Raw genomic sequence first — 14,018 nt, forward strand, 5'->3', positions numbered from 1 at the left:
CCGATGATAACAAATACCCTGCGTACGACTTGCCGGCGCAAAACACAGTTCGAAAGAGGTTATGGTAGCACACAGACCATACAGACCGCCATCTGTTGCTACGACGTTCAAGTTATACCGTACACGTTCTCAAGTTCAGATTGAAGAACGCCTTAAATAATAGGCAACTTCTCTAACATATAAACTGAAACTCGCTTCAAATCGGTGACCCAACAACAGTGACGTCATGACACACTTTGAAATGAACACCCAGTACTACACTTTGCTGCTCTGAATTGTGAAAATATTTTAATTCAATTACATTATGAATTAACAATATAATCTTCTCCGTATCTGGGTTTTAAGGAAGAAAGACGAGAGAAGAATTGAGGCTGTTGAAATGAAATTTTTGAGGTTTGTGGCTGGCTATAAACTACTTGATAAAAAGAGAAGTGAAGACATTAGATCTGAATTGAACATGCAAAATATTATAGATATAATAAGAAGACATCAAAACTATTGGAGGGAGCATATACATCGTATGCCAGAAACATCAATTACTAGAACAATATACAATCATGACCCCCGTGGGAGAAGAAACCCAGGAAGAGCCACAAAAAGATGGAGGGACCAGTTTTGATTTGATTGGAGTGGAACAGATCTTATGGTCCACACCGTAATGCAGATGATGATGATGATCTTCTCCGTATGCTTTAATCTATGCCTTGCCATAAGACAGGTCACTATTCTTCCGCTTTCACAGCATCAGCAATTCGTTTCTGGAACTCCCTACCCAGCTCCCTCACAAACTGTCGAACGATATTGCAATTTAAAAGTGAATTGTTTAAACTTGTGACCAGTATTCAGGTTTAATTCTCCTTTGTGTGTATATATGTAATTTTCCTCAGTGTTGTATAGTTATAATTTACATTTGAATTTGTTGTTCTTGTAATTTGTAATATTGGTCCACCTACCGCTTGCATATTTATTGAGTGTAACTTCTAGCCTTATATTATTTTGTAATTATTATTTAGAATGTTCGCATTATTTTACTCAACTTGTGCTTGTATAACTGTATAAATTTTTATTAGTGTTCTTTAAATATTAGTCTGTAAAATTGTATCAGCTTCTTTTGTTTCTGGGTAAGTGGAAAAGAAGGCCTGATGGCCTTAACTTCGCCAGAATAAATAAATAGATATTATTATTAATGTATAGATATGCTCGACTCGTGTGTGTGTGTGTGTGTGTGTGTGTTACTTTATTATTATTATTATTATTATTATTATTATTATTATTATTATTATTATTTTATTACTTACTTACAAATGGCTTTTAAGGAACCCGGAGATTCATTGCCGCCCTCACATAAGCCCGCCATCGGTCCCTATCCTGTGCAAGATTAATCCAATCTCTATCATCATATCCCACCTCCCTCAAATCTATCTTAATATTATCCTCCCATCTCGGCCTCCCTAAAGGTCTTTTTCCCATTATTTTTTTTATAAAACTAAGAAATGTGATATCCTACTTTTAATCTTCTTCTGAAGGAAGCCAGACTAATAACTTTTATTTTTCTAAAAACATCCTTCGCCCTCCCATGAACCTCAGATGCATGATAACCAGTTACAGAATTTTTAAAAAACATGTAATCCCTCGCACCTTATTATCAAAACCCACTTCAAGATTATAGATTTTTTGTTCCTCTAGTGTTCAATATTATTTAAATTTCACTCCGTTGTTTTAAAAATATAGTGTATTCAAACTCCAAAATTAACATTTTATTATGTTCAGTGTTGGCTCGTACATAAAATTAGGTATGTGCTACTATGTATCTAGCATGTAGTTCAACATTCATTTTGAACAGATTTAGAGGTCTCCTTGAAGACCTTGCCTGATTTCAAGTGTTCTTCCTCCTCTTCATCCATCTACTGCTCCTTTTCATTAGCCTTAAGAAGGTATTCTCGAGACAGGATTTAGTTGTTTGTACACAATCAAAGTTTACTACTAATACAATTCTCTACAATAAAACTTGTCGAAGATTTATCAATATTGGAAAAGATTTGTCATATTTGTTTCATTTTGTTAAAGATTTGACAAGATTTTAAAACATCATGTGCTTCAAGTTCATTGTAACCCATGTAGGCCTATCTATCAATAATATAAATATGTTTATGCTCGACCATGCCGAAATGTAGTAATTATACACCTGGTAGCAGCCCTTTAATGGACCTCATTAAAGTACACCTATTCATTAAAGTTCAGGTGTTCCACCAATCAGAAAACACCATTGTAGCAATATGAAAGCGCAAGTATCGATTATTCTCGGATATGCAATCGAAAGATAACTAGCGAAACGTCACGGAGGCTGGAAATCCAACACTGTCGCAGAAGGTTATGTTCTGTTACTATAATAATTAGCGTTAATTGTAAATAATATTCAAATAAATTCAATTTGTCATCTCGTTTTTCAATGTCGAATTCAATTTCAAGGTTATATCAAGATTAATGTTTATTTTACTCTCTAGATTATATCAAGGTCAATGACATTTGTTTCTCGGAAAAAATTAATACTTTCGCGTCTGCGCACATCTCACAATTTACGAGATATTGCACAAGGTCAGTTCCACTCCCCAGTCAGATAAGAATAACATGAATACTTATGAATAATTTCAAGTTAGAAATATTTTTTTTTAATCCAATGCCACCAGGTTGTCTTTCGACATTTCTGGTCTTCTCTCCTGGCCGTGGCTTAGTTGTAACCCACTTCTGAGGTTGGGGCACCTGGAAGGCGGAGTTACATTACCCCGATGATGTGATAGGATGATTATGATAATATGGTGCCAGGAGAGGTCTTAAATCTAAACTTAACCTAAATTCCAGACCATGGACGAACACAGGAATAATCACCTTTAAGGAAAAATTCCTGTGCTCTAACCGGGAATCGAACCCGGGACCTCATGAACTATAGCCAGAAGCTCTGACCACTAGACCATGAGGCTGGTTAGAAATATGGTCGAGCATAAAAAGTCGTATGAAACTTGCCTATAACGGTAATTAAGATGCTCATATGAAAATTATGAAACTCGCTTGCACTCGTTTCATAAACATACTTGCGTCTTAATTACTACCATTATAGGCTCGTTGGAGCATATTTCGGCGTGAAATATCACTTTAGTTCGCATGCTCTATCCAGGAAAGTAAAAGTTATTCTTTACAAAACATTAGTGAGACCAGTTTTGACATATGCGGCAGAAACGTGATCAATCTCCAAAAATGATGAAAAAAGATTGGAGATTTTCGAAAGAAAGATTCTGCGAAGGATCTATGGCCCAACATTTGAGGAAGGTCTCTGGAGGAGGAGATGCAACTATGAATTATATAGACTTCTAGGAGAGCCAAATATAATCAATACAGTTAAAACTAGCAGATTGAGGTGGGCAGGACATGTAATACGCATGGACCCAAGTGAACCTTGCAAAAAAATTGTAATAACAAATCCGGGAGGTCAGAGAAGACGAGGTCGACCGCACTTGCGATGGATTGATGGAGTGGAAGAGGATGCCAGAAAGTTGGGGTGCAAGAATTGGAAGGCTGCTACACAAGATAGAGACGGATGGCGACAATTACTAAGGGAGGCCCAGGCCCACCAAGGGCTGTAGCGCCAATGATGATGATGATGATGATAGGCTCGTTGCATAATGTACTAAAATGCTTTAGAGAATTATTAGACTATACAAAACGATATTTGTATTACTTAAATTGTACGATACTCTAAAACGAAAAATATTAGGATTGCAAATTGTTTTAAAACAGAATATTTTCGATCAGTATTTGCCTAAGTTATAGGTTAGAATCTTCTTCATTCAAAAAATACAGTATCAGTACTTCAGTCGAGATATCTGCCTTACAATTTCCTCACACGCATTGTTTTTCTTCATTTTATTGTGGTATTCCACACAATCCACAGTGCACAGGCATGGATTGAATTCATATAATTGAATAAGTAACTCGCAGACAACTTTTCACGGCCAGGATGTCATGTTTTCTGTGGTGCTTGGCACCATAATATTTTCGAATTGTCACATTTTCGATCGATGAGAACATGTTCTTATTTGTACTTTCAAGGCAATCCAAGACTTTTTAAAGTACTGTAAGTGATTTTACAACAAAACTTATAAAGTTTCATGAAGCATTGAATTTAACGAAAATTTGATCATGTACAAACAAACAGCTTTTGGAATATGTATGATAAGAACTTTGTGTTAAATTATAACGTACCTTGTTAACATGTTTCGACCTATTTTGGGTCATCTTCAGAACTGGTCGTTGTTGGTCTTGGTACCTCTTCTTTCCTGTGAGGGTGCGTTCGTAGTGTAGAGTCAAAGAGTGTATGTGTTTTGAAATTGAGTTGTGTGTTGAGAATATCGTTGGGGTGTGTGTTGGCATTTGTGATGTGTTCTGCATATGTGGAGGTGTTTTGTAATTTTGTTATGGCTGTGATGTGTTCTTTGTAACGTGTTTGAAATGATCTGCCCGTCTGTCCTATGTAGAAGTTGTTTCAGGTGTTACATTTGAGTTTATATAAGCCTGTGTGGTTGTATTTGTTTGTGTTGTTTGTGTGTTGAGATGTTTTTGTAGAGTGTTATTTGCTCTGTATGCGATGTTGTAATTTAATTTCTTTAATGAGGTTGCAATTTTATGTGTGTTTTTGTTTCCATATGTTAGTGTGATGTATTTTTTGTGTTCTTGTGTTTGTGCTGTATTCTTCTGTTTTTTTTGTGGTTTTCTTTTGTCTTACGTATTATGTTGTCTATTATGTCCACATATGCAGAACACATCACAAATGCCAACCACACCTATAGAGACATCAACACATCAACACAGACATGGAAATACTGCACATCCAATTAAATGCCAGAAACTCAACACACTAGAACAATATGAAATATTCAGACACACGAAAACACACCCCAACGATATTCTCAACACACAACTCAATTTCAAAGCACATACACTCTTTGACTCTACACTACGAACGCACCCTCACAGGAAACAAGAGGTGCCAAGACCAACAACGACCTATTCTGAAGATGACTCAAAATAAGTCGAAACATGTTAACAAGGTACGTTAAAATTTAACACAAGAAAGTTCTTATCATACATATTCCGAAGTGATACAGTGTTAAAAGTTGTGTAATCAAGATGTATAAACAGCTTTTGTCAGTAAGCAGCATAATAATCATTGCCCCAACATACCTATTGATGGCCTAACAATTGCCACAGGTAAATTTCCACTTTCTTTCAGCAACATACTTTCTGCAAGAGCTTTTGTGAACGTGTAAGTGTTGGGACGGCTGCCGATCAACCTGGAAGAAAGAGGTAACATTAAGAAACATACAATACATTTATTCCATCATCTGACCATGAATATAAAAGTATTTCAATTGTAAAACAGATACAGACACGAAACTTACTAATGTGCCCTAAGTATCAACAAACTCGAGAATGAGTTTAACTAACATCAAACAATATTAATTCTAGTGATTGGTGCATTAAGGTTGCCAAATATAAAATCTGCGCATTCCAAATTAATATGAGAAGGTAAATTATGAAGATTTTAGGTTTTGTAACTAATTACTCAAACTGATTCCTCAAATATTCTGCACCTACTTATAGATTCTGTTTCCAAGGTAATATCACTCAACATATGGTGAAATCACTTACTGTTTTATCTGTAATGTTTGCACATTCCAAGCAATTACACAAGGAAAACTGTACCAGAAATCTTATCAGAACTATGTATTTTTAAAAACTGTCTTTTTTCATTATTATACCATGTCCTCACTAACTTCAGTTATACCCAGGGTTGCCAGAATCTAGGACAGGTGATGATAGCGCGTATCTTAACGTGACTACACATTTTAATTATTTCAATTTGTAATACAACTGATTTTGTTCCTTTTATGCATTTCAACCAATTATATCTTGCCTAAACTTTTAAACCTTTACCGCATGGGACAGTCTTGCACACACAGGTTTTATATTCAGATAACTTAAGTAGTTCTTTCTTTCTCAACTGATGTCACATATGGTCAAATCCAATTCTTGACCGTGTCCCATATCTGTCCCAGTATGAAGTTTGAAATATTATAAGCTTATATTATAAATTATATGAATATAAAACCAGTATGTGCCATATCTGTCCCAGAATGCGGTAAGGAGTTAATTTTGTTACAGTTTTATTAGATTGTGAAATTTCCTTTGAATTAACTATAAGGTCTGGAAAAATAATGTCATATTAGAGCCTGATTTATACAGAAAAATTACATGATACAGTGTTTAAATTCTATCAGTAATAAATCAACTTTCAAAGAGAGTAAATAAAAAAAAATATTATATAATACATATTATAGTATTATCATTTTTATTTCAATACAAACTGATAGGAGGTGCCAGGTAGCTTTGACGATGATGTTGAAACATAGGTTGGACAGGGTCTTGAAAAAATGAATAAAGAATTTTAAAAATAATTTTATAGAAGTGAGTAAAAAATTGTATTTTTCCAATTAAATTTTGAATCTCATTTGCCAAGAGAGCTTATTTCAAAGATAGAATGCAAGTGTATTCTATTACACTGTACATTCACCAACACAGTTCCGAAATTTTTTTGAGTGTTAAAGTCATACACAGTTAAAAAAAAATGTTATAACTCAGTCACTCTGAAAGTCTAAAACCTAACGAAAAATATTATTAAATACATTCTCTCCATTACGAAGAAGAAAAATAAGATTTGTATTAATTATATTTCAAAGTAAATTAATTTAAATATTAATTTCATGTGATATTAATCAACATATTGTAAATGTATAATTCTTTGAGATCTGCTGTCACTGTTGCACAGTACAAACAAACATTTAAATATTAAGTTTATAATTTTTTTCCGACAATCATAAAAAATTATCATTTAATTTCACTATGCTAATAGTTGAAAGTCATTTTTAGAGAAGAATTAGCAAAAGAATATAGCCAACAAGTTTGCAATGAAACTAAAACTTTACTTCCCTTTAGACGATTGTGCAAAAAATTTCACTCATTTTACACCACTAATAGTTAAAAGAAATAAAAAAGAAACAAAGAAAAATAATTACCAAATGACTACACCAGCAATTTTTAATGCAACCATGTTTCCTGCTGGATGTTTTCACTTGTCAAGATAAACAGGTCATGGACAAAAATTGGGTGCAGAAAAGAATTCCAGATAGAAGATTCTACAAAACAACATCCATAAGAAGATCCAGAAAACTTGTATACATTAGATTATTTCCAGAAATTACTATCAAAATGTACCACGAACAATAATATAAAAACTATACAAGTAAAATTAATAACCATGCAATTTTGTAGCACCGATACATAATGACATTTTATGTAGGTTAAAACTGTTGTGATATTTGGCAACCTTGATTTAGAGTAATCTACTGGAGGTGTACAGGTGATCTTACTTTGGTGTGAGTGCTTGAATGAGATCATCGTCCATCCACTCCATACACTGGATGATTTTCTCTGGATCATAGGGAGGTGGGTAAATCACCTCATTCACTTCTTCCCGGTCACAATTGCAGTATGCAGTGGAAACATGTATCAGAGCCTGAGCCCAACAACACACACATTACAACACAGCTCTACTAGTACCGTGCTTTGCTCTTATTATACAGAGTAACAATACTGATCAGAGTTAAGGTATATGTACACCTTTACATACAAAAAATTTTGTTTTCCATAATTTTGCTCTGTAAAATTTTTATACAATTGAGAATGGTACCAGAAAGAGAATGAAGTGAACAGATCCCTTGAAATTATGTCTAAATTGTTTATAAAAATTATTTTGTTTATAATTTTGACATACAACTTGAAATGATAGCTCATGCATTTTTTAAGATACAGCCACATTTTTTTTCAATGTTTTATTGCTAAAACTATTCTTTAGTGCCTGACATTGAGCTATTTTTTTATTTTCATTTACATTAATTAAATATTACCATATATGTAATTTATACTAATATTTTATGTTGCATATATCATGTAAAAAATCCATAGATAATTATTAACTACATTAATGCTATTTTACTCATTGTCAGGCACTGGGGGACATTTCAAGCTTCAAAATGACACCAATATCTTCTTGGTATCACCATATTTGGCTGATATATCATGTTTGAAAGAATGAAATATTCTAAAATTACTATTTACAGGAAATGAGCCACAAACTTTCAGAGCCTAGAAGACTCCATCATCATATGTCACCCCTTAAGCAGCTTCATGTCGGTACAGTTTCAGCTTCTTTCTGTCTCTCAAATACCTCCTCCTTGTTTTAACTTCAGGTGCTGAATGTTTTTTTTTTGGCATTTTTGCCCTTATTTTCCATTGATGCAACAAATCCTGCGATGGTGTTTGTCCCAGGGTTTATGCTCATCCTCCTCAGAATTTTAATTTCTCCTTTTGGACTCTTATTAAATTGACGTACAACATCATTGACACACAAATTTACAGTTTTGTGACTAACAATAAAAGATTATAAATTACTTCATTATGTAAAAAAGTTTTTTCAATCTAATGATCATGCCCTGATATCTATGCATTTATTTTGGGGCTAGAAAGAAGTTTATTTTACAAGCAATGCTGGACGAGGGGATTGACTGCTACGAGAATCACTCAAAAAGTAATCCACAATATTTATTTAAAAATTACATTTTAATCCTACAGCTTTGCTATTTTCATAGAATGTAGATACATCCTTCAGGAACAATACGTCACTTTTCCACATAATCCCCGCACCTTTGAACTGCCTTACGCCACCTTGGAATGAGGGTCTGTATACCTGCACGATAAAAGTCTGAACCAACATGTCTGAGCTACTCTCTGGCGCCACTCACAGGAACGACTTAAATTAAATTTGAATACAAGGGGGAAGGATGTATCTATGACCTCCATAAACTGCAAAGGTTTAGAATAAAAAATAAATTTTTAAAAATGTTGTGCATTACTTTTGGAGTGATCTTCGTAGAAGTGACCGTGGCTGATGACGCAGAATTTTGGAAAATGGGACTTATCTGAAAAACCATAAGGCATAAATCGAAAATTCTTATATCAAATTAAAGAGGAGAAAATTCTCTATTAAAATAGTTATATTTTAAAACTTCTAATTTTTCATCATTTTTTGCGTTTTGTGGGTGTACATATACCTCAAAGGAAAACAAGACAATGTTTAAGCATGACATGATAGAAACCAAATTGCTCACTTCAGAAACAATTATTTTAAAAATTAATAATTCATGTTGAAACTTTATACTACAGAGCGTTCCAGCGATTAAAAAAAAAATCCGTGATGCTGCAGCCCATGAAGGGCCGAGATCGACCAGAAGGCTGTTGACCTCACGTCCACATGCCGAAGAAGAGGTGGACGATCATCCAACCAGAATGAAGGTATCATATGGTTAGCACGATGATCCCCTCAGCCGTTGTAGCTGTTTTTCGAAACCGGATTTTCGCTAACTATTGTAGCTCTCCAAATACATCACGATGTGGGCACTGATCCCATACACTGGCCGAAATTTCATGAGAAAATTTCTTCCCACATGAGGACTCGAACCAGCGCGCATTCCGTAATGAGAGTCCTAGGCAGGATGTCTTAGACCAGTGGTCATCAGCTTTCACTGAAATGGGTAAAGGGTAAGCGGAGCCATCCCTATGCCCCATTGTGCAGCAGGAAGAGATAGAGAGCATACCCGCTAGCAGCTACGAATGCACCATAGTGCAGTATGTTCTCTGTGGTAAGAGATGCTAGCCCCAGAGTGCTCTGTGCTGATGACCGCTGTCTTAGACCATGACGCCATGGCACGGGATGTTTTATTACATTCTAATACTATCAATTCGGGTGACTTTGACACCTTTAGGAAAGTGTTTCCTTGTTTCATCCCTCTCTATATATAATTTGTGTAATCACTAACATTTTTTTTTTCATAAAACAATAGATGTATGGCTTCCATCATTTAAAAATAAATGTTATGTTTTATTTAACGACGCTCGCAACTGCAGAGGTTATATCAGCATCGCTGGATGTGCCAGAATTTTGTTCCGCAGGAGTTCTTTTACATGCCAGTAAATCTACTGACATGACCCTGTCGCATTTAAGCACACTTAAATGTCATCAACCTGGCCCGGGATCGAACCCGCAACCTTGGGCATAGAAGGCCAGCGCTATACCAACTCGCCAACCAGATCGACTCCATCGTTTAAGTTATTCTTTGGATTTGTATTTTAGGAAATACTAAAAACATTCAGGGTGTCAAATCATCTTCGCCTTTGGGTGACTTTGACACTCTATGTTTTCTGTATTATTTTAGCCTTGTAGGCTTCTGAGTGTCAGAGTCAACTCATAAATACGTACTTATTTGGATACCTTGTGTAAAGTTCAGGATAGATGCGTAAAGTGTTGTAATTTAAAAAAATGTAAAAAGAATAATAATTTATTTATAAAGTGAGGGTGTACCCACTGAGAGAGAGAGAGAGAAATAACTCGACCGGTCTTAATTAAGGATGACCACGAGGATCCGGAAATTAATAGCAAATAAATATAATTGATTAAATATGAATATTGTTATAAAAATAAAATGTAATAATTAAGCACCATTGATTATGAATTATAAAATAAAATCTTAGAAGATGACTTTAAAATTATACTTATAAATAAAAGATTTTATTTAAAATTAGCATATCCTTAATTAAGGCCTTCTGAGTGGTATAAATGAAACTGTATAATCTGCAGGGAATCTTTAAGAATTTGCGAGACGATTTTTTGAATTTCAAAAGATGATATTGATAATTGTTTTAAAAAATTATATGTAAATTTTGGTAAATAACTCCGAGCACCAAAAAATAAACCTCTCACTGACCAATTGAAGAGAGGGATGTTATACTGGGCACTAAGGTAGGGAATACAAGGTTCATAAAAGTCCCTCTTTTCCTGATCAACCTGATGAGCTTGGTTTAGATCTCTCTCCATGCGTATAGTTGGATCTATGATAATAGCCTTTTGTTGTTCCTTTTTATGAATTTTTTCCACAAAATCTGGTCCAGCAGAGTTATCTTTGAACTTGAAAACTAACACCCTTCCTGTAGAGATACTTTTCACCACAAAACTAACATCGCCTTTTGTCAGTGGAAACCCCCATTTAGAAACTTATGCCAGAGTGCTGGAAAGAGTATTTTCTTCTTCACTGTTCAGAACTCACTGGCCATCTGGAGAGTTTTCATACTTCCCAAACATCTTGTTTATAAGAGTAGGTACTAAGGAAAATTTTGAACATTTTAGACGTTGTGGTACGGCAGGCTCACGTTCTTGGCATCTTCACCTGAAGCCAACAGTATCTTACCACAGTTAACTCAAAGATAACAATTTCAAACAATAAATAAGGAAAAACAAAAAACTACAAAAGTGTCAAAGACATCCCAATTCACGGTATAACACTTCTATAAATAGAACGATACAAACGTTGCTTGAAACTAGTAAATGTGGAGTAGTGAAATACAAGTGTACAAGAAACTTTTGTGGAACATAACTTCTCTGATCTGTATTAGTTACAAGAAAAATTACGTCTAAAATATCACTCCATACTTTTGTGGAATATGCTTCTTTAAATGCCTTATAGAGATTTTCTAAGAAACGTAGAATTGTTTATTAAACTGGTAATTGTGAAATAAATACTGTATGTGTGTCTAATACATGATTACTGAAACGTCATATTCCATCTATTAAGTGATACATGCCTGCCATCCATCTTACTTTTCTGACATAAGGCAATACAAGTGACAATAATTCTCTTTATCTCAAACTGTCTGTCATATCCATATGGGACTTAATTTAGCATAACCAGAACGACCTTACAAGGCCAATAATATTTATAACTATGTAACTTTGTGTTGACAGTCGACGTTATTAAAACTATCACCAGTAAAAATACAAAGAGACTCTGTGAGGAGTGGTGATGAAAGAGACTTGATGCATTCAATACATCAGAAAGCAACTTCACAGACACAAAGCAAAACAAGGCAAACATGAAAATACTGCGTATTAAACGATTCATTAAATAATCTCAGAAAATAATTTTTAAATCAGTACAGTATATTTGTTAAGGATTAGCTTCCGTGAACAATAAGAAGCCCATAAGAAATCAAAATTGTCAGAAAAGTGATGAAATTATAAAGTGATTAATTCTGACGGAAGTGTAGTACAAAGTGAATATGATGCCAGTTTACACATCCAGACGCACAAGTACAGTATATTAGTGCATTTTACATAGAACACAAAGTACTTGCACAGAAACATTTCTTCGTAATACATGAGTAACTACTGTACTTAAATGTGCAAGTACTGTGCGAGACATGGGTGATAATGAAAATGAGTATATAGTATATACTAAGCTTTTATTTAGTAAATACTCCTGTTAGTAAGAATAAAAACATTAGAGTAACCACTCATTTTTGATTACATACTCATAACATGGAATAATAGTAGAATATACTGAAGTGTCCATCTTGTACAGAATACATACTCATATTTGGTGAGAATAAAAGCTAGTATATTCTCATTTTATAAGTTCTTTCTCATGTTATTCTGAGTATGGTTTGTTGCAGACTCAGTTCTGTGTATTTGTTGATTTGTGTTCAGTTTAAAGTTAAGTCTGAAAAAATGACAGAATTTATGAACGATGTAGTGTCTCTCTATAGAAAAATATGTGAACATATCAATTCAAAAAACTTCAAAAACCTTTAACACTTCACAAAAGTGAAAGTAATTTGGTTAAACACGTATTTGTTCATAAAAAGACATGACCTATAAAAATACGATGACTATCAAATTATAAGGTTAGACTGTATTATTAATTATAATTAACAATTACAGTCTATTTTGTAAAATATGAATTGCAAAATGCAATTACTTGTAACTTAATTCTTTAAATTGATTGTAATATCCATCCAATATCTCATTAATGACAGTTTCCCAGTATTATTTTCTTAATTCTTGTTTTATTAATGTCACTTTTCTGATTCACTCTCTTTTTCATGTTATTTATTTATTTATTTACCTATCCATTATCAAAATTTACAAAAATCAAATGACAAGCCAATACAGCATGACGAAAACATGTGAAAGTCTATAAAAAAAATTGAGCATCGCTATGTGATGTGGTCATAGAGGATATACAGAGTGTTCAGAAATTAAGTATCGATTTTGTAGAAATAGGGCGTTTAGAGGTAAGATGTGCATGGTAATAAATTGCAAGTACACTGTGTTTCTAAACTGTGTAGTTGCTGCTGGCTTCCATGCATTGGCTTTATGACAACAGCTAAACATGTGTTCTGTCTGAATCTGCATGATCTTCAGCTTACCAGAAAAGGTTGCTATGGTGATGTGAAGGCTATGGCGACATTCGGACAAAATTTCAACGCCAATTCCATCTGTGGCCGGAAGGAAAATGGTCTTCAGTTAATTTTTTGTGAAAATGAGATTTTTATATATTCTGAAAGTGGAAACAATTCTCTACAATCTGGTAAAACGGTTAAAGCCAAATACGACTTCTGACTGGATTTATAGAGCGTTACCAAATGTCCTAAGTACTTTTTGAATCGAGCACACACAGAATAAAGGACTTAAGAATATTTAATACTTTATTCCTTACAAACCATCACATGTTTACTTTCCATGTTTCTCTATTAAAAAGGTCTAACTTGTATTTTAGCCATTTTATTTTATCACATACTGATGTCCTTTCCTTTTAAAACTTTAAGCACCAGGTAAACAGACCTATAATTGTTTAAGACTCATTTTGCATTCCTAATAATTTACGTTTCTCATTTATTTTGACATGAAAAAGGTCTTATGTTTAAATAGTCCCTTCTATTCAGTTTGGGTTCTAGTCTCAAAAGGGCTTAAATGCGGCTATTTTTGGACATAATCAAGAAAAATTGTTAAATGAGTA

General features: G+C 33.9%; 1 protein-coding gene and 1 long non-coding RNA gene across 7 annotated transcripts in view; both read right to left on the reverse strand.

The window, feature by feature from the left end:
• The window catches only part of LOC138714615 (uncharacterized), a 183,315-nt gene that overhangs the window by 31,518 nt on the left and 137,779 nt on the right, over positions 1-14,018 (reverse strand). The window lies entirely within an intron of this gene.
• Positions 1-14,018, reverse strand: part of LOC138714612 (putative fatty acyl-CoA reductase CG5065) — a 233,714-nt gene that overhangs the window by 23,016 nt on the left and 196,680 nt on the right. For all 6 annotated transcript variants that reach the window (XR_011336046.1, XM_069846640.1, XM_069846637.1 and 3 more), the window contains exons 4-5: positions 7,482-7,627; positions 5,236-5,345 (exon numbers count right to left, since the gene is read on the reverse strand). Coding sequence is in view for 5 of the 6 variants with exons in the window: in XM_069846640.1 (XP_069702741.1) it covers positions 5,236-5,345; positions 7,482-7,627 (256 nt within the window). In the remaining variant the exon portion in view is untranslated. The remainder of the gene's footprint in view (positions 1-5,235; positions 5,346-7,481; positions 7,628-14,018) is intronic.

Source organism: Periplaneta americana, chromosome 15 (genome assembly GCF_040183065.1).
Source record: "Periplaneta americana isolate PAMFEO1 chromosome 15, P.americana_PAMFEO1_priV1, whole genome shotgun sequence".
Lineage (NCBI taxonomy): Eukaryota > Metazoa > Arthropoda > Insecta > Blattodea > Blattidae > Periplaneta > Periplaneta americana.